Raw genomic sequence first — 23,769 nt, forward strand, 5'->3', positions numbered from 1 at the left:
AATAAACTAATGTGTAAACCTGAAAAGATTGTTAAGAGTGGGATACTACGTATGGGGGAAATAATTTGTAAAATGAAAATAAGCAACCCTTAAATTACAGCTAATATAAAGCACTCATCTTATGCGTATAAATTGGTGAATAAAGGATAAACAATGTCATTGCATCGATCATTTTATCCTTGCTAATGCTAAAATGAAGGATTTGGAATGAATAGACAAAGTGTATGTGTGCTGTAGCAGTCTAACCGGCTGCAGTGAGTGGTTAAAGTGATACTGGTAGAACCAGTGAAGGGAAGTATAAGAAAAGTATGTGATAGATATGGGTCCAAAGAAGTGAATGTGAAAGGTGTGAAAGTATAGACATGTGTAAATATCGGTGTGTGTGGGTGCAACTGAAAAGGAGCGTGTATTTGGTGTAAGAATATACAATAGAATATAAATAATAATTATGTTATACTGTGTAAAAATATCTATGTATATCAATGTGTATCAATCAATGTGTGATTACAATGTGGTGGTATGTGTTCAATGTCATTAATTAAAATACGATATGTGTGTTTAGAAATTTCACTCCATTGTCATTATCACCATTGCGTATCTGAATGAACAATTAAAACAATTATGTAAGTAATAGTTTATACATTTAGTGTTGTAATATATATCCTAAAAGAAGACGATCTCAATGAGTATTACAAAAACTATTGTCTCTTACCTATTTTTAACCATCCGAATCTGAATATTATCAGAGATTGTCATATATCCTTATTTGGTTCATGTCTAAACTTACCAAATATTTCATGAATTATTCCCCTAGAGTTCTATACGGGTTGGGATACCGCCCATAATGGCGAACATGACTACATGATTGGTTTCCAGACACCCGCCCCCCTAACACATCGAATATGATAGGAGGAAAGCTCTTAACGTAGATCCCGTCACAAGTTCACCTGAGCCGCAACAAAATATCACATTGATGTTACCATAATTAATGTATCTTTGGATTTCGAACATCAATCCTAGTAGAAAGTAAGAATTTCTAATTTACGGAGCTATTTGCACTTTTGTCTTGATCCAACTGAGTTTATTACACATTTAGATATTAAAAGTGCAGGTCTCGAGCGAATATTCACTATCACTATATTAGCGTTCTCACACTTGGTGGTTTAACTCATAATAGACCGAGAAGGGATAGGGCCTTAAGATGATTTGTTTATATAGGGTATTGTGCTCAAGATCTGTCATATTGTTATTCAAATATGTTTGTTTTTTATTCACATGTTAGATATTTTCCATTCTCATTATTTTAATTTGCTATGCCCCATAGTTACATCTGAAGGTTTTTCGAGCTGAAATATTGATTATTGTTTTTTTTAAATGATGCAAATTATGTTCATATATCAACAAATTAGAGTTTTTTCCAGTATATGTGTTTATATATATGTTTTATACTACCTGTGAAACTAATTGTTGACTTATGTCACCATACCAACTAATTATATACAGGTATTGGCATCCAAATGTTTCAATTGTCTGGCCTATCAAATTGCTGACCAACCATTCATTTCCTGTTATATAGCAAGTGTATTTTAAATGTGTTATTTTTTAGCCTGATGAAACAGCTCTTAGTAAGCTGAGAAACACGTCGCACTTTTAATAAAGTTTTTTATAATATACACTTGCTACTTTTTTGGTGTACTTCATCGATTACACTTGCTGGGTTTTTGGAAACCATTTGTCAAGGATTATTGCTGGTTTTGCCTGGAGTTTTCAGTCCACTGGGCGGCTGTGAGGTCCCAGTTTGCTGTTAGTGCACCTGAAGGTGCATTGGATCCTGTAAGTTTAACCTTAAATTACTCCCTGCTCTGTCTCCAACGTTACTGGGCTATGTCTGTGTATTATTTTTCCACCCAGGCATCCTACTACAGGCTTTCCTAAGGATTTATGACTGGAAGTTTGCTGTAGTTTTTCAGTGAGCTGGATCACTGCGAGGTTCCAGCCTGCATCATTAGCACCGTGGGGTGAGCCTTGTTTGTGAGTATAAACCTGTATCTGCTTGATCTGAATCATTGCTTTGGTGGTACTAGGCCATGTTGGCGCCTCCGTTTCTCTTTTTCTTCAGTTACCAACACTACAGGATGACCATCCTATGACTGAGAGCTGCCACACCTTTTTTGGATTTACATCTACCACTGGATTTATGGACATGGTTTGGTATTGTTTGGTACCATTGATTTAGAAATACTGGTTATTTTTATTGTAATTATATCTCATTGTTATTGTATTTTGGTATAAGGAGACGCCCCCTAAGGGTGTGGTACACGGAGGTGTATACCACACTAACTATTTTCACATAATGAATAGCCCAACTGGTGTTCTTTTAAAGGGGCATTAAACCCAAAAAATATATTTCATTATTCAGATAGAGAATACAATTTTTAAAAAGTTTCCAATTTACTTCTATTATCAAAAATATTTTATTCTCATGTTATTCTTTGTTAAAAGAGATACCTAGGTAAGGTAGCGTGCACATGCCTGAAGCACTACAAGACAGGAAATAGTGCTGCCATCTAGTGCTCCTGCTAATGAATAACATTGTTGCAAAACAGTGCTGCAGACACGTGCACAGTCTTAAGCTTACATTTCTGCTTTTCAAATAATATTTAATGTAACTCATATTAATGGTACCATATAAAGAAGCATAGAATTTTGTATTGTGTGAGCTAAGATTTTGGGTTCTGTGACTAAATAAAAGTTGTTATATTAAGCTGTCTGTCAGGGTATTTACGTGTTTTGTTTGCCATGTGCTGCTGGCAGCCATTTTACTCACCTCTCTTGCAGACTATGGTGCATTGTGGGGGATACTGCTCATTTCCTGCACTTCCTTTTATGGCCAGACTGGTGTGCATCATCCATGTGAGACAGGATGCAGTCTCAGAATTGTGATGTCATCACTTATTATTTAAAGGGCCTCTGTTCAGTATGCTTTGCCCTTGCGTTGTCTCAGACCTGTTTGTGAGAGCTCCTGTATATTACCTGGCTATCTGACGTCCCTCCTGGTTCCTGATCCCTGGCTTGTTCCCGACTCTGCTGTTTTCCTTGTTCCTGATTCCGGCTCGTCTGACTACCAGCTCTGGTTTTTTATTCCTGGCTTGTTATTTGACTTGTGGACTTTTTATTATTTTTTGCTATTAATAAAGGTGTGATTATTTTTGCACTTCTCGTCTCAGTCTGATTCCTGGCATCCTGACACTGTCTTTCTCACAAGCAAATTCTTTCATAAATAATAATAATTATTTATATAAATATTATATTCCAAAAATGAATAATTAATCTTCAATACTGCATAACAGTCTATGAGCCCCCCCCCCAAAAAAAAATCTCACACATAAAGCAGCATAAAATCAAAGTAACACATTTAATTAATCCCCTCTGTTCAATAACCTCCCTCCGGAGATATTAAATCATGATTCTATTAAGATAAAAAGAGCCACACTGTGACCCTGTCTTTTGGCGTTTTCAACTTATGTACAAATGTAAACAATCTTACCAGAATCTGTGCTGTGGAACAGAAACACAGCCTCTCAAGTGTGACAGTCTTGTAGCATCGCTCCTGACATGGACTTGAGTGAAGAAAGCAGTGAAACTAGTCAACACTGATTGCTTAAGGAGCCGTTAGCAGGCATTCTGGATGGGTTCGCAGAAAGACTCTCCCTGCATCTCCAGACTCTAACTTTCATCAATGCTCTCACTGAGAGGCTGACAAGACTACTTAAAACTCCAGTCCCATATCGAAGGGCATATACCCCTCCTGAGGAACAACTCAGAAATCTTCTGAAACTTCTCTGCCATCCTTCTGTGACGAAAGGCAAAGAATGACTGGGGGATAGGGGAAGTGGGAGAGGTATTTGCCTCCTCCTGGTGGCCAGGTTCAGTCATTCCCAACATTAGGGAATGAAGCCGTGAACTCTCCTTGTATTAAGGAAATAAATGTAATAAAGCAAATAAGTAAGGTGTATTCTTTATAATAGAATCCATCTTTATATCACATTCATTTATAATCAACAAAATGTCTTCCGTTTGGGATTTTTAAATTTATTTACATGTAAATCACAAATTAAAAAAGGATGACAAAGAATGTAAACAGTTATAAATCATAATAAACTAAACTGAAAACAATTTATGGTCCCCATTAAACAAGGTGCGTGTGGATAATGTTCTCAGCCAGGGAACAAGTGCATCTGTATTCTGGCAAGAGAGGTGGCATCCACCATCCTCATGTAACATTGCACAACCAAATGCACATACAGCTCTGCCCGGCTCATGCTCAACCAGTTGGGTGAGAACATGATGTCTTAATCATCACAGACTAATCATCAGTGTGATATGTTTTGAGAGGGTAAGAAGCAGTGACCTTGTGATAATCTTTAGCTTTCGGCTGTGGTTGTTCTATTTATATAAACTGACAAAAACTTTATTAGTTTAGTAATACTCACTGTAAAAATAAGCACACAAATCAGGGGTGGTTCTGAGGTGGAGAACACTGGGGGAGTTGTGGGTGTTCCACACATGGGAACAAGGTAGGCATAAGTGTAGTTATGGATGAGGTCAGAGCAGTGGAAGATGGAGTTGCCAGTGTTCTGAGTACTGAACCTGGTCAGGACGTGATGTTAGGCAGTTATTGGACATGATCTGTCTAAAAGGACAGAGGGGGGACTAGTATTTTTTTTACCCTCCTCCTCAGTCCAAATGGGGGTTGCTCCTTCTTTATAACATCACTGACACAAATGTTCTTAAAGATGCAGATATAAATATAATAGTTTATATTTGTTTAATGAGTGTTCTATTCTATTTTCCCAGTAATTAAAGTCAACGTAATATCTATTTTACTCACCCAACACATATGAGTTCATGCTGATAACAGGCTCCAATGTCTGTGCTCAGGAAGAAGATTCCCTTATTCACTCCAGTTACATCAATACCTGATATCTCTCAGTGCTCTGGTCGTGTCTGTAAAAAGTATATTAAAGGGACACTGAAACCAAATTTTTTCTTTCATGATTCAGATAGCGCATGCAATTTTAAGCAACTTTCTAATTTACTCCTATTATCAATTTTTCTTCGTTCACTTGCTAGCTTTATTTGAAAAAGAAGGTATCTAAAAGCTTCTTTTTTGGTTCGGCCCTCTGGACAGCACTTTTTATTGGTGGATGAATTTATTCACCAATCAGAAAGAATAACCCGGGTTATTCACCAAAAATGGGCCGGTATCTAAACTTACATTCTTGCATTTCAAATAAAGATACCAAGAGAATGAAAAAAAAATCATAATAGGAGTAAATTAGAAAGTTGCTTAAAATTGCATGCTCTATCTGAATCCCGAAAGAAAAAAAATTGGGTTCAGTGTACCTTTAAATGGTTTAAAGAGATAATAATAAATAATGTTTAGTAATGTTAATAATGACTATAGCGAAGGAACCGCGGCACAGAAAGATGAGTTTAGCACACATTTTATTACTAAGTAATCAATGAAAGTCCACTTTATTTTTAGTGAGGGTAAATCCTATCATTTTTAAATGCTCGGGTTAACCATTGCTTTAAGAATCTGTTACTCATTGGATAATTGGAACAACCCCACAAATGTTTTATTGGACAGACCTCCTCAAGCTTGAAAATATGGTTTAGTTCTGCTACAAACATTCATTTTACAAACTACTATAAATCATGTATTAAAGGTACATTAAACACCTGATGAAAATTGCTGAAACCTATTTTTTCTTATTAATAAAAATAAACGGCTAGATTTAGAGTTTTGTTGGTAAAGAACCGCGTAGCTAACGCTGCTTTTTTTCCCAACGCACCCTTCCAACAACGCTGGTATTGAGAGTTGTCTGAGGGGCTGCGTTAGGCTCAAAAAAGGGAGCATTGAGCCTAACTTAGCTCCACTTCAACTCTCAATACCAGCGTTGCTTACGGTAGCGGTAAGCTGGGAAAACGTGCTCGTGCACGATATCCCCATAGGAAACAATGGGGCTGAGCTGGCTGAAAAAAAAACTAACACCTGCAAAAAAGCAGCGTTCAGCTCCTAACGCAGCCCCATTGTTTCTTATGGGGAAACACTCTCTAAGTCTGCACCTAACACCCTAACATGAACCCCAAGTCTAAACACCCCTAATCTTACACTTATTAACCCCTAATCTGCCGTCCCCTGCATATTATTATTAACCCCTAATATTCCGCTCCGGAGACCGCTGCAACCTACATTATCCCTATGAACCCCTAATCTGCTGCCCCTAACACCGCCAACCCCTATATTATATTTATTAACCCCTAATCTGCCCCCCCCCCCCAACGTCGCCGCTACCTTACCTACACTTATTAACCCCTAATCTGCCGACCGGACCTCGCCGCCACTATAATAAATGTATTAACCCCTAAACCGCCGCACTCCCGCCTCGCAAACACTAGAATAAATAGTATTAACCCCTAATCTGCCCTCCCTAACATCGCTGCCACCTACCTACAATTATTAACCGCTAATCTCCCGCCCGCACTGTCGCCGCTACTATAATAAAGTTATTAACCCCTAAACATAACTCTAACACCACTCTAACATAAATATAATTTATATTAAACGAAAACATAATTTATGCTTACCTGATAAATTCCTTTCTCCTGTAGTGTGATCAGTCCACGGGTCATCATTACTTCTGGGATATTAACTCTTCCCCAACAGGAAGTGCAAGAGGATCACCCAGCAGAGCTGCTATATAGCTCCTCCCCTCTACGTCACACCCAGTCATTCGACCAAGAACCAACGAGATAGGAGAAGCTAAAGGGTGCAGTGGTGACTGGAGTATAATTTAAAAATTTAGATCTGCCATAAAAAACAGGGCGGGCCGTGGACTGATCACACTACAGGAGAAAGGAATTTATCAGGTAAGCATAAATTATGTTTTCTCCTGTTAAGTGTGATCAGTCCACGGGTCATCATTACTTCTGGGATACCAATACCAAAGCAAAAGTACACGGATGACGGGAGGGATAGGCAGGATCTTTATACAGAAGGAACCACTGCCTGAAGAACCTTTCTCCCAAAAATAGCCTCCGAAGAAGCAAAAGTGTCAAATTTGTAAAATTTGGAAAAAGTATGAAGTGAAGACCAAGTTGCAGCCTTGCAAATCTGTTCAACAGAGGTCTCATTCTTAAAGGCCCAAGTGGAAGCCACAGCTCTAGTAGAATGAGCTGTAATTCTTTCAGGAGGCTGCTGTCCAGCAGTCTCATAGGCTAAACGTATTATGCTACGAAGCCAAAAAGAGAGAGAGGTAGCCGAAGCTTTTTGACCTCTCCTCTGACCAGAGTAAACGACAAACAGGGAAGATGTTTGTCGAAATCTTTAGTTGCCTGTAAATAAAATTTTAGGGCACGAACTACATCTAGATTGTGCAGAAGTCGTTCCTTCTTTGAGGAAGGATTAGGACACAAGGATGGAACAACAATCTCCTGATTGATATTCCTGTTAGTGACTACCTTAGGTAAGAACCCAGGTTTAGTACGCAGAACTACCTTATCCGAGTGAAAAATCAGATAAGGAGAATCACAATGTAAGGCTGATAACTCAGAGACTCTTCGAGCCAAGGAAATAGCCATTAAAAATAGAACTTTCCAAGATAACAATTTTATATCAACGGAATGAAGGGGTTCAAACGGAACGCCCTGTAAAACGTTAAGAACAAGGTTTAAACTCCATGGCGGAGCAACATTTTTAAACACAGGCTTAATCCTGGCCAAAGCCTGACAAAAAGCCTGAACGTCTGGAACTTCTGACAGACGTTTGTGTAACAAAATGGACAGAGCTGAGATCTGTCCCTTTAAAGAACTAGCGGATAAGCCCTTTTCTAAACCCTCTTGTAGAAAAGACAATATCCTAGGAATCCTAACCTTACTCCAAGAGTAACCTTTGGATTCGCACCAATATAGGTATTTACGCCATATTTTATGATAAATCTTTCTGATAACAGGCTTCCTAGCCTGTATCAGGGTATCAATTACTGACTCAGAGAATCCACGTTTTGATAAAATCAAGCGTTCAATCTCCAGGCAGTCAGCTTCAGAGAAATTAGATTTTGATGTTTGAAAGGACCCTGAATCAGAAGGTCCTGTCTCAGAGGCAGAGACCAAGGTGGACAGGATGACATGTCCACTAGATCTGCATACCAGGTCCTGCGAGGCCACGCAGGCGCTATTAGAATTACTGATGCTCTCTCCTGTTTGATTCTGGCGATCAATCGAGGAAGCATCGGAAAGGGTGGAAACACATAAGCTCTCCCGAAGGTCCAAGGTGCTGTCAAAGCATCTACTAGGGCCGCTCCCGGATCCCTGGATCTGGACCCGTAACGAGGAAGCTTGGCGTTCTGTCGAGACGCCATGAGATCTATCTCTGGTTTGCCCCAACGTCGAAGTATTTGGGCAAAGACCTCCGGATGAAGTTCCCACTCCCCCGGATGAAAAGTCTGACGACTTAGGAAATCCGCCTCCCAGTTCTCCACTCCCGGAATGTGGATTGCTGAGAGATGGCAAGAGTGAGACTCTGCCCAACGAATTATCTTTGATACTTCCATCATCGCTAGGGAGCTTCTTGTTCCTCCTTGATGGTTGATGTAAGCTACAGTCGTGATGTTGTCCGACTGAAATCTGATGAACCCCCGAGTTGTTAACTGGGGCCAAGCCAGAAGGGCATTGAGAACTGCTCTCAATTCCAGAATGTTTATTGGCAGGAGACTCTCCTCCTGAGTCCATGATCCCTGAGCCTTCAGGGAATTCCAGACAGCGCCCCAACCTAACAGGCTGGCGTCTGTTGTTACAATTGTCCAATTTGGCCTGCTGAATGGCATCGCCTTGGACAGATGTGGCCGAGAAAGCCACCACAGAAGAGAATTTCTGGTCTCTTGATCCAGATTCAGAGTGGGGGACAAATCTGAGTAATCCCCATTCCACTGACTTAGCATGCACAATTGCAGCGGTCTGAGGTGTAGGCGTGCAAAGGGTACTATGTCCATTGCCGCTACCATTAAGCCGATCACCTCCATACATTGAGCCACTGACGGGTGTTGAATGGAATGAAGGACACGGCAGGCGTTTTGAAGTTTTGTTAACCTGTCTTCTGTCAGGTAAATCTTCATTTCTACAGAATCTATAAGAGTCCCCAAGAAGGGAACTGTTGTGAGTGGAACGAGAGAACTCTTCTTTTCGTTTACCTTCCACCCATGCGATCTTAGAAATGCCAGTACAAACTCTGTATGAGACTTGGCAGTTTGAAAGCTTGAGGCTTGAATCAGAATGTCGTCTAGGTATGGAGCTACCGAGATTCCTCGCGGTCTTAGCACCGCCAGAAGAGCCCCCAGAACCTTTGTGAAGATTCTTGGAGCCGTAGCTAACCCGAATGGAAGAGCTACAAACTGGTAATGCCTGTCTAGGAAGGCAAACCTTAGATACCGGAAATGATCTCTGTGAATCGGTATGTGAAGGTAAGCATCCTTTAAATCCACCGTGGTCATGTACTGACCCTTTTGGATCATGGGTAGGATTGTGCGAATAGTTTCCATTTTGAACGATGGAACTCTTAGGAATTTGTTTAGGATCTTTAAATCCAAGATTGGTCTGAAGGTTCCTTCTTTCTTGGGAACCACAAACAGATTTGAGTAAAACCCCTGTCCGTGTTCCGACCGCGGAACCGGATGGATCACTCCCATTAGTAAAAGATCTTGTACACAGCGTAGAAACGCCTCTTTCTTTATTTGGTTTGTTGACAACCTTGACAGATGGAATCTCCCTTTTGGGGGAGAGGATTTGAAGTCCAGAAGATATCCCTGAGATATGATCTCTAACGCCCAGGGATCCTGGACATCTCTTGCCCAAGCCTGGGCGAAGAGAGAAAGTCTGCCCCCCACTAGATCCGTTCCCGGATCGGGGGCCCTCAATTCATGCTGTCTTAGGGGCAGCAGCAGGTTTTCTGGCCTGCTTGCCCTTGTTCCAGGACTGGTTAGGTCTCCAGCCTTGTCTGTAGCGAGCAACAGCTCCTTCCTGTTTTGGTGCAGAGGAAGTTGATGCTGCTCCTGTCTTAAAATTACGAAAGGAACGAAAATTAGACTGTCTAGCCTTCGGCTTGGCTCTGTCTTGAGGCAGGGCGTGGCCTTTACCTCCTGTAATGTCAGCGATAATTTCCTTCAAACCGGGCCCGAATAAGGTCTACCCTTTGAAAGGTATGTTGAGTAACTTAGATTTAGAAGTAACATCAGCCGACCAGGATTTTAGCCACAGTGCTCTGCGTGCCTGAATGGCGAATCCGGAATTCTTAGCCGTAAGTTTAGTTAAATGTACAACGGCATCTGAAACAAATGAATTAGCTAGCTTAAGTGTTTTAAGCTTGTTTGAAATTTCCTCTATAGTTATTGAGTCAAGAGTCTCTTCCAGGGACTCGGACCAAAAGGCTGATGCGGCCGTGACAGACGCAATACATGCAAGAGGTTGCAATATAAAACCTTGTTGAACAAACATTTTCTTAAGGTAACCTTCTAATTTTTTATCCATTGGATCAGAAAAAGCACAGCTATCCTCCACCGGGATAGTGGTACGCTTAGCCAGCGTCGAAACCGCTCCCTCCACCTTAGGGATCGTCTGCCATAAGTCCCGTGTGGTGGCGTCTATTGGAAACATTTTTCTAAATACAGGAGGGGGGGAAAAGGGCACACCGGGCCTATCCCACTCCTTAGTAATTATCTCTGTAAGCCTCTTAGGTATAGGAAATACGTCAGTACTCGCCGGTACCGCATAGTATCTATCCAGCCTACATAATTTCTCTGGAATTGCAACGGTGTTACAATCATTCAGAGCCGCTTATACCTCCCCTAACAGTACGCGGAGGTTTTCAAGCTTAAACTTAAAATTAGAAATGTCTGAATCCACTCTAATGGGATCAGAACCGTCACCTGCAGATTGAAGCTCTCCGTCCTCATGTTCCGCATACTGTGACCCAGTATCTGACATGGCCCTAGTATTATCAGCGCACTCTGTTCTCACCCCAGAGTGGTCACGCTTCCCTCTAAGTTCTGGTAATTTAGACAAAACCTCAGTCATAACATTAGCCATGTCCTGCAATGTGATTTGTAATGGCCGCCCTGAAGTACCCGGCGTTACAATATCACGCATCCCCCGAGCGGGAGATGCAGGTACTGACACGTGAGGGGAGTTAGTCGGCATAACTTTCCTCTCGTTGTCTGGTGAATGCTGTTCAATTTGTACAGATTGACTTTTATTTAAAGTAGCATCAATACAATTAGTACATAAATTTCTATTGGGCTCCACTTTGGCTTTAGCACATATAGCACAGAGATATTCCTCTGAGTCAGACATGTTTAACACACTAGCAAATAACCAGCAAACTTGGAAATACTTTTCAATTCACTTTTATAAATAGTATGAAAAAAACGCACTGTGCCTTTAAGAAGCACAGAAAGATATGACAGTTGAGTACAATAAAACAGATAATTTTATGAAAACAAACTTTTTTCTCAGTAAAAATACAACTTTAGCAAAGGATTGCTCCCATTAGTAATGGATAACTAGCCCTTTAGTAGCAGAAAAAAAAAGTACAGAATGTAACGTTTTTTATCACAGTCAAGCACAATCTCACAGGTCTGCTGTGAGTGATTACCTCCCTCAAAATAACTTTTGAAGACCCCTGAGCTCTGTAGAGACGAACCGGATCATGCAGGGAAGAAGAACAGACTTGTGACTGAATTTTTGATGCGTAGTAAAAGCGCCAAATTCAGCCCCTCCCCCTCACACACAACAGTGAGGGAGATCAGTAAACTGTCATTAATCAAACAAAATGCCCGCCAAGTGGATAAAACTAATGCCCAAATAAGTTTTCATCCAGTACCTCAGAAATATAAACAATTTCACATGCCAGCAAAAAACGTTTAACATCAATAAATGTATTTGTCATAAAAAGCCTGCTGCAAGCCGTTTTTACTGCAAAATAGGCTAAAGCATTATGTAAACAGTATTATTTCAGTGAAATGCCATTCCCCAGAATACTGAAGTGAAAATATACATACATGACAGCCTGATACCAGTTGCTACTACTGCATTTAAGGCTGAACTTACTTTATATAGATATTTGCAGTATTTTCTAGTCAATTCCATTCTCAGAAAATAATATGCTGCTACATACCTCTTTGCAGGTGAACCTGCCCGCTGTCCCCTGATCTGAAGTTTACCTCACTCCTCAGATGGCCGAGAACAGCAACATGATCTTAACTACTCCGGTTAAAATCATACAGAAAAAACTCAGGTAGATTCTTCTTCAAATTCTCCCTGAGAAGGAACAACACACTCCGGTGCTGTTTTAAAATAACAAACTTTTGATTGAAGTTATAAAAACTAAGTAAAATCACCACAGTCCTCTCACACATCCTATCTATTAGTTGGGTGCAAGAGAATGACTGGGTGTGACGTAGAGGGGAGGAGCTATATAGCAGCTCTGCTGGGTGATCCTCTTGCACTTCCTGTTGGGGAGGAGTTAATATCCCAGAAGTAATGATGACCCGTGGACTGATCACACTTAACAGGAGAAATAATATTCCTAAAATTAACTAAATTAATTAACAGCGTTAGGCAGATCCCATTGAAAAGATAGGATACGCAATTGGCGAAAGGGGATCTGCGGTAGAGTGGAATCGCGGTAGGGAAGTGAGCGGTAGACCCTTTCCTGCCCGACTCTAAATACCAGCGGGCAGCCAAAACCAGCGTTAGGACCCCTTAACGCTGCATTTGACGGCTAACGCAAAACTCTAAATCTAGGCGAAAGTAATCACTGCTCTCTATTTTATCTCTTCCTCTTACTCCAAGCTGTTGAAGGAGAATACATATATTTAATTTCCCAGTCTATGTATATAATACACATTATGCAGCATGATTTAAATAAAATGCTTATAAGTACGGTGCTTCTGTTTTTAACTCCCCCCACAGTTTTATTTTTTTCCAAACTCCCACAAGTTTTATGCTAGCCATTTTCTGTGCACAGATAAGTTCAGGCAATATTATCAATCATAGTCAATTACCGACATGCTACGGGAGGTGGAGCTCTCGTGGCACTGCATAGACTTTGTGCAGAAGATTTCTTCTTTTTATCACCTTTCCAACTGTTAATATAAATCACTAAGGGCTGACACCAAGCTTAGTAATTGTTTAGCAAGGATCATATGCATTACTACACCCTCTGATTACACAGGAGTTTGACTATGTTTCAGCAGATGGTGCAGTAGGAGCAGACCAAACTGACAAATAATGCATACAATCCTTGCTAAACGATCACTAAGCTTGGTGTCAGCCCTTAGTGATTTATATTAACAGGAGGAAAGGTGATAAAAAGCAGAAAACGTTTGCACAAAGTATATGCAGTGCCACGAATGCTCCCTCTCCCGTAGCATGTCAGTAACTGACAATATTGCCTGAACTTAGCAGTGCACAGAAAACAGCTAGCATAAAACTTGTGGGCAGTTTCGAAAAAAATAAAACTGTGGGGGGAGTTAAAAACAGAAGCACCCTACTTATAAGCATTTTATTTAAATCCTGCTGCATAATTATATACATAGACTGGTAAATTAAATATATGTATACCCTGACTGGGAAATAAATATTTGCCTTCAGACACTGCTGCTCACACGCTGCAGGCAGATGGGATTCCTCTAAGTAGTACTATCTATGTAACAGACAATATTGTGTGTGTGTCAAGTGACCATGTAACTACTGTGCCCCTGTAATGTACGCTACAATATGGCAGCTTACATCTGAAATCAAGCACTGGATCAATGCTGTATTTCAAAACAATCTCCTTCAACAGTTTGGGGTAAGAGGAACAAATAAAATAGACAGCAGTGATTATTTTATTTTGATTAATAAGAAAAAGTAGGTTTTGGTGATTATTAGAAGACAGGTGTTAAGGGTCCCTTTAAATTAGCCTCTTAAAATTGAAGAACTAAACATTAAATTCATTAACACAGCACAAATAAATATAGAAAACAAATAAAAAAAATACAGTGTATTTTTTTTTATATAAACTTTGTTTCTTATATGAAGTGAAATATTTTATCTTTATCATAACAAAATACAAAACAATATTTACTCATCTTTATATAAAACACAACAGTGTGAGGCTGTTAATAAAGATTTATGTCAGGGTTTGCACATTACCGTTTAGCAGAAGCTCTGTAAGTATGAAGTCTCTCTGGTTCCTCCTGTGATATCACTGAGTGTTACACAGATATTTATACTGATGTGGGAGTGTCACCTTTCTCTGTGGGAGACAATAAGAGGGTCACACCTGGACTTTTGTTCTCATATAGATGTCTATTGTCCCCTCTAGTGTCATATGAGTACGGAGTCCCTGCCTCCCCCCTCAGGGTGTGATTATCATATGGATAAGTAAGGAGGAAACAAACTGTTTATTTAAATGTGATTGATTATTCTGTTGTGTCCTAAAATATCTCAGGATACAGCATTATATTATGTTTTTATTTATGGAAATTATTTTAACATCATTTAGTTACAAACAGATGTATAATATTAACATGTTATTAGATACATACGAGATACAATGCTGAGTATTTCAATACTAATAATTTGACCCTTTTATTGTTTGTCCACTAACTGTATTATCTAATGTTGATTTTTCTAACAGAGTTTTTAAATTTGTAATTATATTACTATTTATATCTAAAAGAAGCCCCCAGCAGGTATAACACTTATTTCCCTACACACGCTTAAAATATATACTTATATGCATATACACAAACCATATTGCTCTGTAACTTTTTAAATATAAATCCATATTTTGTACAAGCCTAAAATATACGATTTTATACTCATTTCTAAAATAACGGACCTGCAGATTTATGTGTTTGTTATAATTTGCAATGTTTATTTTTAAAAAAGAAAATTGTAAATAAAACTACGTATAAAATGTTAAATGTCTGTAAAGCTACATCAATTTAAATCAAAAGGGTCAGATAAATTACAGAAGGTTTCTAATTTATAACATGTGCAGTTAATAATTTAATGCTATTTTTATTAGTTATATTTAATATATTAATAAATATATATATATATATATATATATATATATATAAATATATATATATATAAATTCACATCTATAAATGATTATTAAGATTACCATTTTATCTTTTTTATTATTTAAATTGTGTGATTTGTTTTTTTAAATATAAACTTTTTTTTTTAAGCAAAAACTATTGTTTTTATGAATTTTAAAAATAAACAGTGAAAATGTCCTGTGGTTTATTAACCTATGAACTGAGCATATACAAAAATGTTAATATTAAACTATGTCATGTAAATAACCAAACAAGGCCACTGAAACGAGAAAAAAAAATAAAGTTTAAGATATTATGTAACTTAGAAAAAAATACTAGTAAACTACAACAAAAAAAATATATATATATATTTTTATGGATTAGAATAGCAATGTTATATTGTCCCCATATCAGTCATGGAGTGTTTTTTTGGCACATGGAACTCCACCCCCCAGCTTTATTGAATGATTTGAAAATTATTCAAAATGTTAAAGCCAACTAAACACCACCTGTACAATGCACTTTGTGTGGCCTCTTTCTGAGTAGCATCAGGGCCACAATTCAGAACTGCTGTCAGTCTATTTCATTTTTTTATTTTATATCCACAAACAGCACCAATAAAAGATTAAAAGGACCTTTATTACCAGTTCATCTGGGTCACATACACAGCGACAGTTCGGGCACCTAGTCCTTAGTCATGCATAGCTAATGACATACAATGTATCCTTATATAGCCCAACCTTCATTGTGGCAACCAATCAATGACAATCACAACCCCTAGTGGCTAATACAGGTAATACAAATTCTCAAATTGTAATAACAAAAAAAAAAAAAAGATTTCTTGTCATCCAGAAATCACTGAATTCAGTTTACCTCCAATGCCTGCATATAGAAGAAGAATAAATTTGAAGGATTAACTTGTCCGTACAGATTTAGGCAATGCAAAAGGAGTTAAACAGAGCTTTTTAACATGTAAAAGTCAGGGTTGCTATCCAAGTTTGAATAGTGGAAACTGCAATTCAATGATAAAGTGCTTTTCATTTGCTCATCGATTTACTGGAAAAAACATAATTTATGTAAGAACTTACCTGATAAATTCATTTCTTTCATATTGGCAAGAGTCCATGAGCTAGTGACGTATTAGAAATACATTCTTACCAGGAGGGGGCAAAGTTTCCTAAACCTCAAATGCCTATAAATACACCTCCCAGCACACCCACAACTCAGTTTAATGAATAGCCAAGAAGTGAGGTGATAAAATAAGGAGTAGAAAGCCTACAAAAGAGAGGAACTGGAAATATAATTGTGCTTTTATACAAAAATCATAACCACCATAAAAAAAGGGTGGGTCTCATGTGTGGTGACATAGCTTACTGACCTAGCTCTTATTAAAATCCCTTCCCCCCCGAGATAAACCTCTCTCTCTGAACTAGGTGTTTAATTAAAGACACTCCCATTAGCCTTGACTGGCATGTGCTAGGCCAAACCCCTTTGAAATGAGAATAAAATTGGGACACACTCTCTATTTCCCCCTTCATTTTCTTATCTTGTTCATGCTGAAAAGATGGCTGATGGTGGTCACACTGGAGAATTTGGCTAAGTATATTCCTATGATGATTTTAGCAGTGTTACACAAACTGGGGTTGTAGTAGAGGTGCCCTGTATTAATTAATTGGACTGTTTTGCTGTAAAATAGATGTGTATATATACCTGTAAATCTTTTTCTTATTATTAACATATATTAATTCATAATAAACTGTTTGGAAACAATGGAGACCTTTTAATTAATAACCACATTTTGGCGGCCATGAAGTTGTAGACAAATCCATATGCCAATTAGTTTTGCAGGAATCAGATATGTTGATTTGATTTTAGATGAGTTTTTTTAATGGTTACTAGGTTTGGTAAACTTTGTAACAATTTTTAGAATGGTTGTATATACATACTGCTTATTTTTACTGCTGGGATGTAGATATTGTCTGTAGCTTGGAATTATAGTTTACATTTGACCTGCATTTTGTTACACTTGTGGTTTTGTGATTGGCCTAAATTTTGAGAGTAAATATTTTCGAATTTTCTTTTCTGTAAAATTCTAATGAATTTAAGAGACATATTTACTTGTTGTTTTGGTCCCATCTAAATGTTTTGGGGTTTTTTGTTGTTTTTTTATTTATTTTTATTTTACAAAAATAAAGCTTTACAGTAATTTATTACTTTATAAATAAGAAGGTTGTTTGCTGAGAGGACCAGCCTTTCTTAAAGAGTTGTCCTAGTCCGTTTTAAAATTATTGACTTCTGCTATATATAGTGATATACCTCTAAATATTACTTATCCAGTTTCTATCTGTTTTTTATTTTTATTTTAAATCTACAATTCAAATTTGGCTTTGTTTGAATGTTCACTTTTGTGAGCAAATGTTTCAGATTGTATGGATATTGTGTAGAATTTAAAGTTAAGAAAATAAAGTTTAACTTGGGGAATATGCTAAGCCATCAGCAGTTTAAAGCATAAACAACTCTAATCATCTATATTTCATTATTTATTTTTGAAACTTTGAAAACAAATAGCTTAACTCTTGGGTATATGCTAAGCTTAAATAGAAGTTACGTTATTTAAGACTTTCTAATCTCTTTATTTATTTTCTTTTTCCCTCTCTTTTTCAATTTCTCTTGTTTTTCTTAATTCTTATTACATGGTTTGAATATTTGTGAGCAGATGGTTCAGATTTTAAGTTTGTATTGAATACAACACAAGGTGTAACCTTTGTTTGGGTAACAAAGTTTAAAAAAAAAAAATGCATTCTTAAACAACCATTGGTAGAAGCTTCATGTTTACTGTTTTATATATCCTGTGTTTGGAGCAGAGGCTGAAACCAAAAATACAGTTAAAATTTGCATTTAAAATACAATAGTGGGTAGTAAAAATACAAGATATATATGTTGCTCTTTTGTGGATATTGTTACATTGCAGTCAGCTTTTTAATTAGGTTTTTAAGGAATACAAAACAAGGTGTAACCTTTGAGTAACAAAAAGTTAAAATTTGCATTTTTTAGAAAAATCTTTGCTAGGAGCAACTTTATATATATATATATATATATATATATATATATATATATATATATATATATATATATATATATATATATATATATATATATATATATATTATATACGCATACATACACACATACAGTATATATTAGGGATGCACCGAAATTTCGGCCGCAGAAAGTTTCGGCCGAAAATGGCATTTTTGGCTATTTTGGTTTTCGTTTTTTTAGCCTGTTATTTTCGGTAAAATTATTGTGTAGCATGTTTTAAATTTGATGCTAGCCTAGAGCTGCTGTTTAAGTTTGTTACTTGACTTTCTGTTCTGCATATAATGAGTTTTCTAGGACTATACTTTATTTGGATAATTAGTAAAAAAAAAACCTGTTAAATATGATTCTGTTACATAAAACTAAATGAAGAATAATACAGTATATTGATATTTATAATTGTTTTAAGTAGGGATGCACCAAAATTTTGGTCGCAAAAACATTTTGGCCGAAAATGGCATTATTGTTTGCCTGTTTTTTTTTTTTTCTTGGTAAAATTATTGTGTAGCATATTATTGTTTTAAGATATTTTTGTCCAATTTTAATGTGTTACTTTCAATAAAAGTGTGGGATTTTTTTTTTGGCTCTAATTATGCAAAAAAAAAAAACCTAAAAAAAATTAATTTGAAAAAATACATTTTCGGTATCAGTTTCGGTTTTCGGCCAAGTGCATCCCGGATTTTCGGATTCGGTCCAGAATTTCCATTTCGGTGCATCACTTATATATATATATATATATATATATATATATATATATATATATACTGTGTTTGAAGTAGATACTGGAACCAAGCTACAGTTGAAATTAGCTTTTCAAAAATATCTATAGAAACTACTTGAAACCTTTGCTTAAAAAGTTAATTTATGCTTACCTGATAAATTGATTTCTTCTATGATACGACAAATCCACGGATTCATCCTTTACTTGTGGGATATTATCCTCCTGCTAACAGGAAGTGGCAAAGAGCACCACAGCAGAGCCGTCTATATAGCTCCTCCCTTGACTTCACCCCCCAGTCATTCGACCGAAGGTATAGGAAGAAAAAAGATAAACTAAAAGGTGCAGAGGTGACTGAAGTTTTAAATCAAAAAATATAATCTGTCTTAAATTGACAGGACGGGCAGTGGACTCGTCGTATCATAGAAGAAATTAATTTATCAGGTAAGCATAAATTTATTTTCTTCTATAAGATACGATGAGTCCACGGATTCATCCTTTACTTGTGGGATACAATACCAAAGCTACAGGACACAGATGAACGGGAGGGACAAGACAGATACCTAAACAGAAGGCACCACTGCTTGAAGTACTTTTCTCCCAAAAATAGCCTCCGAAGAAGCAAAAGTGTCAAATTTGTAAAATTTGGAAAAGGTATGAAGGGAAGACCAAGTAACAGCCTTACAAATCTGTTCAACAGAAGCATCACTTTTAAAAGCCTATGTGGAAGCCACCGCTCTAGTAGAATGAGCTGTAATCCTTTCAGGAGGCTGCTTTCCAGCAGTCTCGTATGCCAAACGGATGATGCTTTTCAGCCAAAAAGAAAGAGAGGTAGCCGTAGCTTTTTGACCTCTACGCTTTCCAGAATAGACAACAAACAGAGAAGATGTTTGACGGAAATCCTTGGTCGCTTGCAAGTAAAACTTCAAGGCACGAACCACGTCCAAGTTATGTAACAGACGCGCCTTCTTAGAAGAAGGGTTAGGACACAGAGAAGGAACAACAATTTCCTGATTAATATTCTTATTAGAAACAACCTTAGGAAGGAATCCAGGTTTGGTACGCAAAACCACCTTATCAGAATGGAAAATAAAATAAGATAAGGCGAGTCGCATTGTAATGCAGATAGTTCAGAAACTCTTCGAGCAGAAGAGATAGCAACTAAAAACAGAACTTTACAAGATAGAAGCTTAATATCTATGGAATGCATAGGTTCAAACGGAAGACCTTGAAGAACTTTAAGAAATAAATTCAAACTCCATGGCAGAACAACAGGTTTAAACACAGACTTAATTCTAACCAAAGCCTGACACAACGACTGAACGTCTGGGACATCTGCCAGACGCTTGTGCAGTAGAATTGATAAAGCAGATATCTGTCCCTTTAAGGAACTAGCTGATAACCCCTTCTCCAATCCTTCTTGGAGAAAGGACAAAATCCTAGGAATCCTGATCTTACTCCATGAGTAGCCTTTGGATTCGCACCAATAAAGATATTTACACCATATCTTATGGTAAATTTTCCTAGTGACAGGCTTTCGAGCCTGAATCAAGGTATCTATGACCGACTCAGAGAATCCCCACTTAGATAAAATCAAGCGTTCAATCTCCAGGCAGTCAGCCGCAGAGAAACTAGATTTGGATGTTGGAACGGACCCTGAATGAGAAGGTCCTGTCTCAGTGGCAGTTTCCACGGTGGCAGAGATGACATCTCCACCAGATCTGCATACCAAGTCCTGCGTGGCCACGCAGATGCTATCAAAATTACTGAAGCCCTCTCCTGTTTGATTCTGGCAATCAGACGAGGAAGGAGAGGAAAAGGAGGAAACACATAAGCCAGGTTGAACGACCACGGTACTGCCAGAGCATCTATCAGTACTGCTTGAGGATCCCTTGATCTGGACCCGTAACTAGGAAGTTTGGCATTCTGACGAGATGCCATCAGGTCCAATTCTGGTGTGCCCCATTGATGAATCAATTGTGCAAACACCTCCGGATGGAGCTCCCACTCCCCCGGATGAAAAGTCTGACGACTGAGAAAATCCGCTTCCCAGTTCTCCACTCCTGGGAAATAGATTGCTGATAGATGGCAAGAGTGAGTCTCTGCCCATCGAATGATTTTGGAAACCTCTATCATCGCTAGAGAACTCTTTGTTCCCCCTTGATGATTGATATATGCTACAGTCGTGATATTGTCCGACTGGAATCTTGAGAATTTGGCCGAAGCCAGCTGAGGTCACGCCTGAAGCGCGTTGAATATCGCTCTCAGTTCTAGAATATTTATTGGAAGGAGAGCCTCCTCCTGAGTCCACAGACCCTGTGCCTTCAGGGAATTCCAGACTGCACCCCAGCCCAAGAGGCTGGCGTCCGTCGTCACTATGACCCATGCTGGCCTGCGGAAACACATTCCCTGGGACAGATGATCCTGTGACAACCACCAAAGAAGAGCGTCTCTGGTCTCTTGATCCAGATTTATCTGAGGAGATAAATTTGCATAATCCCCATTCCACTGTCTGAGCATGCACAGTTGCAGTGGTCTGAGATGCAAGCGAGCATACAGAACTTTGTCCATTGCCGCTACCATTAGTCCAATTACCTCCATACACTGAGCCACTGATGGCCGAGGAATGGAATGAAGTGCTCGGCAGGTGGTTAAGATTTTTGATTTTCTGACCTCCGTCAGAAAAATTTTCATGTCTACCAAGTCTATCAGAGGTCCCAGGAATGGAACTCTTGTGAGAGGGACAAGTGAACTCATCTTTACGTTCACCTTCCACCTGTGAGATCTTAGAAAAGCCAACACGATGTCCGTGTGAGATTTGGCTAGTTGGTAAGTTGATGCCTGAATCAAGATATCGTCCAGATAGGGTGCCACTGCTATGCCCCGCAGCCTTAGAACCGCCAGAAGGGACCCTAGCACCTTTGTGAAAATTCTCGGAGCTGTGGCCAACCCGAAAGGAAGAGCCACAAACTGGTAATGCTCGTCCAGGAAGGCGAACCTGAGGAACTGGTGATGACCTTTGTGAATAGGAATGTGAAGATACGCATCCTTCAAATCCACGGTGGTCATATATTGACCCTCCTGGATCATTGGTAAAATTGTCCGAATGGTCTCCATCTTGAAGGATGGGACTCTGAGAAATTTGTTTAGAATTTTGAGATCTAAAATCGGTCTGAAGGTTCCCTCTTTTTTGGGAACCACAAACAGATTGGAGTAAAACCCCTGCCCCGTTCTGCTTTTGGAACTGGGCAGATTACACCCATAGTATATAGGTCTTCTACACAGCGTAAGAACGCTTCTCTTTTTGTCTTGTTTACAGACAACCGTGAAAGATGAAATCTCCCCTTGGAGGAGAATCCTTGAATTCTAGAAGATACCCCTGGGTCACGATTTCTAAAGCCCAGGAACCCTGAACATCTCTTGCACAAGCCTGAGCAAAGAGAGAAAGTCTGCCCCCTACTAGATCCGGTCCCGGATCGGGGGCTCCCCCTTCATGCTGTCTTGGTAGCAGCAGCGGGCTTCTTGGCCTGTTTACCTTTATTCCAGGTCTGGTTAGGTCTCCAGACTGACTTGCATTGAACAAAATTCCCCTCCTGCTTTGTGGCAGGGGAGGAGGTAGAGGGACCACCTTTGAAGTTTCGAAAGGAATGAAAATTATTTTGTTTGGCCCTCATTCTATTTGTCTTATCCTGAGGAAGGGCATGGCTTTTCCTTCAGTGATGTCAGAAATGATCTCCTTCAGTTCAGGCCCGAATAGGGTCTTACCTTTGAAAGGAATAAGCCATAACGCTCTACTCTGAGGAATCTGTTTAGAATTTTTAGATCCAGGATTGGTCTGAAAGTTCCTTCTTTTTTGGGAACCACAAACAGGTTTGAGTAAAAACCCAGACCTTGTTCTGCAATTGGAACTGGGTATATCACTCCCATCGTATGTGGATCTTCTACACAGCGTAAGAACGCCTCTTTCTTTGTCTGGTCTGTAGACAGACGAGAAATGTGGAACCTTCCCCTTGGAGGGGAGTCCTTGAATTCTAGAAGATATCCCTGGGTAACAATCTCTAATGCCCAGGGATCGTGAACATCTCTTGTCCAGGCCTGAGCGAAGAGAGAGAGTCTGCCCCCTACTAGATCCGGTCCCTGATCGGGGGCTACCCCTTCATGCTGTCTTGGTAGCAGCTGCAGGCTTTTTGGCCTGTTTACCCTTGTTCCAGCCCTGGTAGGGCTTCCAGGTTGCCTTGGGCTGTGAAGCGTTACCCTCTTGCTTTGCAGCTGTAGAGGCTGAAGCGGGACCGCTCCTGAAGTTACGAAAGGAACGAAAATTTGCTTTGTTTTTAGCCTTAAAGTGCTTGTCCTGAGGGAGAGCATGGCCCTTTCCCCCGGTGATTTCTGAAATAATCTCTTTCAATTCTGGCCCGAAAAGGGTCTTTCCTTTGAAAGGGATATTTAATCATTTGGATTTTGACGACACATCGGCCGACCATGACTTGAGCCAAAGCGCTCTGCGCGCCATAATGGCGAAACCTGAATTTTTTGCCGCTAACTTAGCCAATTGCAAAGCGGCATCTGTGATAAAAGAATTAGCCAGCTTTAGAGCCTTAATTCTATCCATAATTTCGTCATATGAGGTCTCCGTCTGGAGCGACTCCTCCATCGCCTCAAACCAGAAAGTCGCTGCAGTAGTTACAGGAATAATGCAGGCAATAGGTTGGAGAAGGAAACCTTGTTGAACAAAAAATTTCTTAAGTAAACCTTCTAACTTTTTATCCATAGGATCTTTAAAAGCACAACTGTCTTCAATTG

General features: G+C 38.9%; 1 protein-coding gene across 1 annotated transcript in view; it reads right to left on the bottom strand.

Moving 5' to 3' along the window:
- Nucleotides 1–23,769, bottom strand: part of LOC128659930 (zinc finger protein 91-like) — a gene marked incomplete at its 5' end in the record, with an annotated part of 213,411 nt that overhangs the window by 12,661 nt on the left and 176,981 nt on the right. The window contains one exon of the mRNA XM_053713515.1: nt 18,586–18,600. Coding sequence (XP_053569490.1) covers nt 18,586–18,600 — 15 coding nt within the window. The remainder of the gene's footprint in view (nt 1–18,585; nt 18,601–23,769) is intronic.

Source organism: Bombina bombina, chromosome 5 (genome assembly GCF_027579735.1).
Source record: "Bombina bombina isolate aBomBom1 chromosome 5, aBomBom1.pri, whole genome shotgun sequence".
Classification (NCBI taxonomy): domain Eukaryota; kingdom Metazoa; phylum Chordata; class Amphibia; order Anura; family Bombinatoridae; genus Bombina; species Bombina bombina.